Genomic DNA, 5,800 nt, shown 5'->3' on the forward strand with positions numbered 1-5,800 from the left:
ACGTTTGATTAATTGGTTTCCGTGAACCTCTGTCCAAAATCGATATCTGCTGAAAAGATGCAAGTACCTCATTGCGCGCTCTGAGACGTCTACTGTGGGCGGCAATAGTTTGATGTCGCAAAGTCCCTGCGCACGCTTGGCACATACACTTGGCACGACAGAAACTCGATCTATCGCAACTGATTTGTGTTCACAGCTACCCGTCTTCTTAGGTCACAACACGATAAGAAAAAGAAAAAATGGTGCATAGCACAACGCGCGCGAAGGTGACGTATCGCGCGGCCACGTACCACTACATATAATACCGATCCTCCATCAATCACCAGCATGCAGCCCAACTACCCTGTATACGCAACCATTCGCGGATCCATTAGCAGTGAAGCGTCCGCGTTCTAGAGGAGACGGACTTAGAGCTCTGCAGAACGATGCGCAGCGTCGTCTACTCTTGGCGCGTACGCCATGCTGCACTTTTTTCTGTGCCTCCTCTAGAACGAGTGCAGGGTGGCAGAACTTGCCTGCACCTTGACAAAACGACAAACGCTGAAAACTAGCAGCTAGAACCGGTAGAGTAGAATGGCATGCTTTAAAGGTCTCTTCGATTTGCCTGCACCAGCTGCATTAGTTCTAGTGCAGCTGGAGTTCTAGTGCACTAGTTCTAGTGCAGCACCGCCGTCCTCGTTTTGTCAAGGTGCAGGGCTAGTTCTGCACGAGTTCTCGCTCCAGAAGAGGTGCAGAAAAAAGCAGCATGGCGTACGCTCCGCTTGGCCAAGAGCAGACGACGCTGCGCATCGTTCTGCATAGCTTTTGTAAAGTGCAGCCAGTGAAAGCCAAATCGAAGAGACCTTAATTTCGCAATCAGTTTGCGGACGCTGCAAGCTACTTGACACACCGTGCCGTATCAGTGCCTCCAAGGGGCACTGATACGGCTGCATGAACGTTCACGGCCGGTCTGCGTGGTCTCGAGGGGTAGTGCTCCCCCTCGAGACCGGCCGTGGAACGTCATGGTGAACGCGGCCTAGTACTAATGGGAAAGGGTGGCTGTTACCAGCCTTACGGGGCTGGGACGATAGGTCAACGCCGCTTGCGGCGGGGGTTAGCCAGCCACCGAATTTTTATCTGTTGTAGGCAGTCATCACACACGCCACGGATTAGGTGGTGGACGACGGCTCTACTTCTGTTCGCTCGAGGCAGCGGTGGCGGCTCAGCTACAGAGCCAATAGTAGGCCCGCGCATGTCCTTTTCCTTCTTTCTACAGCCACTACTAATGGTACTAGAGTACCTGTACTGCCAGTTTCGGGCATCCGAGTACACTGGAGCGGGTCCATTCTTGAATCGGTGCTCGACGGCTGCCAGCGCCGTGCCATGCAATGATAATAGAATGACAGCACGGATGCAGCTGGGTGCTGCATGCGAAACATACAACCAAAGTTTCATTTTTTTTTTTCTGTGTGGATTTATTTGTACACTCTGCAGCATGGATGGCCACAGCGTCTACTTCTCATCGGGCTTGTTGTAGACATAGGTGAGGCAGCACTTGCCGCAGTACTGCCTGTCGAAATGCGCGGCCATAAAGACACCTGCGCCACAGTCCTCACTGGGGCACTCTCGCCTCAGGCGAGTGATCTTGCCATTTTCATCCACCTGGCAAAGAGCAGGGAGAAACAATCAGTACAGCTGCCATATACGTGCGTGACAATTTGAAGCATTCATCAAGAAAAACAGTTCTGCAGGTTCACAATGTGCATGCAAGCCTGCACCTTCCCAAGCACTGCCATGGCTGAATAAACACCATCTCGCATCATTTTCTCCTATCAAAATGACCTGATTTAGCCATCATGAATGAATAATTCTTCAGTAATGTGGCCTCTTGAAACAGAAGAGATTTTCAATGCCTAGATTTTAACCTCTTCAGCGTGGCCCATTTTATTTCCACCAAAAATAGTTTTCATGTCTAATGGTATGTTTAGGCCTTGAGATAAGCCCTGTTAGTTTTCTAGCACAAAGTTAGCAAATCGTTTAGCACCTGAAGAGTTGATCGAATACACCAACACAAATAGTGGCACCAGTTTCTGGTATCAAGCTCCACCCTGCACTTCAAAATGCAGGGGAAGAAATGTGACATCTTTGCTAGTTGAAAAACCTGTCAGCATCAAAATAGCTGGCAGTGTGTGCCACTGCACTCATTTTTCTGCTGAACTCTTTTCTGCACAGCATAAAAAGATTTTGTGTGTGAAGAGAAGGATGCTAAATTCCCTGTTTCACTTAAGTGTGGATGGAAACTTGCACGCAGTATCCACATTCACTGCCCAAGCCCTAACTTAGCCCAGCTGGACGCTCAAGCTCCAGCACTGCTCCCTTGGATGTCCGACAGCCATCCCGGGCTTTCACTGACCTGCCTCAATGCATTAGACACTGATAAGCGAGCTCCGACAGCCTTTCACAGAAACTAAGCCTGCTCACAAATAAACTGAATTTTTTCGGCTGGCCAGGGCCCAGTGACCTTGGGCTCATATTCACTCACCTTGTAGAATTTAAGAACGGCCAGCTTGACCTTCTTTTTCTTGTGCTTGTTCTTCTTGGGGGTGGTGTAGTTCTTCTTCTTGCGCTTCTTGGCGCCACCTCGCAGCCGCAGCACAAGGTGGAGGGTGGATTCCTTCTGAATGTTGTAGTCTGACAGCGTGCGGCCATCTTCCAGCTGCTTGCCAGCAAAGATCAGACGCTGCTGATCAGGGGGGATGCCTGCAAGAAAGGGGACAGGCAAAAGCTCAGCAACAACAACACCCTTCCACTATGTTCAGGGGAATCCTACAGGGCACCCTGGTTAAACCAGACCAGCACTCAACTGCAAGGTTATTAAGCGGTAAGGCTTTTTTCTTTGTGTGGCAGCACTGAATGTTGATGTTAATGAGTAATTACTCCCCTGGTGCAACATGTACTCATCTAATAAGATTCATTCAAGGACAAAGGGCATTTTCAAACCCCCTAGCTAAAAACAAAGCAGTGGGAGTAGTAGCTTGGCACCACTGTGCTATGTCCCTTATAAACACTATGCATTACTATTTTCATCATACTTCATGCTGTTTAGTCGTAAAATTTGGGTACTAGCAAAATTCCTTAGATTGAACAAGGAGGCGATAAGAGAGCAACATTGAACTCTGTCGCAGAGTGCAGACCCTTTGTGCGAATGCACAAGCTGCAAAGGCCAGCGATTGCCTGGTCATTACGCGGCAAATTGCCAAGGCTCAGTGGCTATCAACCACCTGCCACACTTCCAATGTGAAAACTGCCAGTTTTACGACCACAACACGAAGCTTCTGCTATGGTCATAGATGAACATGCATGAATGATGTGTGTACACCATATGAACTATTGATGCAAGCATGAAACTCACCCTCCTTGTCCTGGATCTTGGCCTTCACATTTTCGATGGTATCACTAGGCTCGACCTATGGCAGAAAGGAAAAGACCCTATGTCAATCATACCATTCAGGTTTCCACAGGACAGCAGTATACGCTGCCAACACAGCCATCAGAAATGTACATAGTGATTCGGTGTATAAGAGTTATCACCAGTTATATGCGTATGAGTGGTACATGATTCATCATTGAAAAATTACACTTCGGCAAAAAACAAGAAAATGAAACGCACCTCTAAAGTGATGGTCTTGCCAGTGAGAGTCTTAACGAAGATCTGCATGGCGACCTGCATTGAAAAAATAAAACTGATGAAGCAGCAGAAAAGCAAGGCATTAAACGAAATGTGAATGCCTGCTGTGCACAGGGCTTCCACAAAGAAAACATAGCCAACCAGGCTAAGCACAAACTCCTCTTTATTTACACCAGCAGCACAGCATTTATGCACCCATCGTTCTCTGGATTGTTGGTCACTTGGGCATACTTTCCCCAAACCACCTTGCCACCCTGCGTGACAAGACCCAGTTCGCTAACGTTCACCTCAATCACAGTGCCCTTTGTAATCACCCCCAGCTGTGAGTAGAGAGGAGAGCTCGGATTCTTCTTCACACCAATGATCGGCAGGCAGAAAGTTGCCTTCAGCTCCGGGTGTGTCACATGGGCCTTCTTGAACCGCAGCGCCATCGGCCTGATGAAGCGTTCGAACTTTGGTGGCTTGCGTGTGAAACCTTCGCCCACAAAAGTCACTTTGGTCACCATCCTCTTCCACGCTTTCTTCTTGCGCTTGCCAGTCTTGATCACTCTGAATGCCTCAGAGTCTCCTACACCTCGAACTTTGGGAATGGGCACGTCCCACTTGCCAGCCTTCTCTTTTCGCTTCTGCTTGATCATGTTGGACAAGACCTTGGCCCTGGACTGGTTCTCACGGTCCAACAGGTAAACGGGGACAGCTCCCTGGGCAGCAGCCTCAGGCCCGCGCTGCTTGGTCAGTTTCTCTTCGTGCATCTTGAGCGTCTTCTTCATCTGCACTTTCTCAGAGTAGCGCTTCTTGGTCAGCATTTTGGCCTTAAGGCCCCGGGTGGTCTTGGCCTTCACCGCATCTTCATGCGGCTTGCGGCCCAGCCGTTTGCGCAGCCGCTCGTGGTGGTCGAGCCGGTAGCCGTACCGGCGTCGGTGCAGCTCAATGTGTTCGTTCTGCGGCATGCTGCTGCTGTTGTCTGCTCACCGCAGACGCAGCTCTTTTAACGATATCCCTTTCTGCGACGTTTGCTGCCAAGTTTTTGAGCCTCAGGGGCGCGGGATTCTGTTTCCCGATTCCAGTCACCTGCGAAGGGGCAAACAGGCGCTCCCTCAGAATCTTTTACACCGTTAATTCTAAGCTATCAGGCGCGCGCCCATATGCCAGGAGTTAGGACCCCGCGCGTCCAAAACACGCATCCGGTCACGCAAAGCCAAAACAATCTTTAAAACTGGCGCAATCCAATAGCGCCTTGCAGGATGCAAAGAAGCCAATGAAATCGAATGCAGTGTCAAGTTTTACAGTACGGTTGTGTAGGGGGGCGACGGACCCAGGAGAACGTAGTTTTGAAAGCAAGAGTCCAAAAAACTTGGCAGCAAAAGGCGGCGCAACAAACATGACAAATACGACATTCAAAACAACGGACCTACGCGCAAATGACAGCAGCACACAAACAAAGTGTAATAAAAAACAAATCGCAAAAGAAACTGCTCTGACATAACCCGTAACTAGACGCTACATCATGGCATGGAAAAAGCCGGCACTTCACCACGTTGCCGAAGCCTACAGCATGTAAAAGCTAATAATTAGCGCCGAAAGCAAGAATCATTTAAAAGTGTGCACTCAGAACACAAACAAAATTCGTCACCGATCATCATGTAACCGCTTATGCGTTTAAGAAAATAAACGCAAAGCACGAGGTAAGGCCAGTAAGGCTTGCGTGATCACTAGTCCTAGCGTTCATATCAAGGTTTGAGTGTTTACCAATAAAAAAACATTCCAAACAAAGCTCCGTAATACGTAAAAGGCTACCTCTGAATCTCTGATCTAATTACAATCGCAAGCTGTGCATTTAAAGGTGTTAACCTAACACATTTCGGAGGAAAATTAGGAAGCACTTACAGCGTCCGCCTCTACGTCACACCGCCATTGAGGAGAAAAGACCGATTTGTGCACGGGGACGCACGATGTGGCCGCAGGGAACGCTAAAAACGCGAAGTGAACAATACAACGAATATATAAAAAGTAATAAAATATTTTATTAAAATAATTAAAACAACACCAAAAATGTTAATTTCAGTTAAGCAAAGGACGTTTATGTGTATATTTTTAAATTAACTGTTTTGCTATGCTCTTGTGTGAGTAGGC

At 48.4% G+C, this 5,800-nt stretch overlaps 2 protein-coding genes across 2 annotated transcripts; both read right to left on the minus strand.

Moving 5' to 3' along the window:
* Positions 1–1,428: 1,428 nt before the first annotated feature.
* On the minus strand, positions 1,429–5,626 carry RpS27A (ribosomal protein S27A). Its single transcript, XM_084584206.1, has 5 exons — positions 5,555–5,626; positions 3,650–3,703; positions 3,392–3,446; positions 2,522–2,739; positions 1,429–1,641 (listed from the first exon to the last, which is right to left on the minus strand). The coding sequence occupies exons 2-5, from the start codon at positions 3,695–3,697 to the stop codon at positions 1,492–1,494; spliced, it is 471 nt and encodes a 156-aa protein (XP_084440332.1). The 5' UTR covers positions 3,698–3,703; positions 5,555–5,626; the 3' UTR covers positions 1,429–1,491.
* On the minus strand, positions 3,814–5,632 carry Ip259 (NSA2 ribosome biogenesis factor-like IP259). The gene is made up of 2 exons (XM_084584205.1): positions 5,555–5,632; positions 3,814–4,738 (listed from the first exon to the last, which is right to left on the minus strand). Exon 2 carries the CDS (start codon positions 4,615–4,617, stop codon positions 3,835–3,837), a length of 783 nt encoding a protein of 260 aa, XP_084440331.1. The 5' UTR covers positions 4,618–4,738; positions 5,555–5,632; the 3' UTR covers positions 3,814–3,834.
* Positions 5,633–5,800: the final 168 nt, after the last annotated feature.

The sequence above is a fragment of the Amblyomma maculatum genome, chromosome 11 (genome assembly GCF_055883805.1).
Source record: "Amblyomma maculatum isolate TAMU_Amacu chromosome 11, ASM5588380v1, whole genome shotgun sequence".
Taxonomy (NCBI): Eukaryota; Metazoa; Arthropoda; class Arachnida; order Ixodida; family Ixodidae; genus Amblyomma; species Amblyomma maculatum.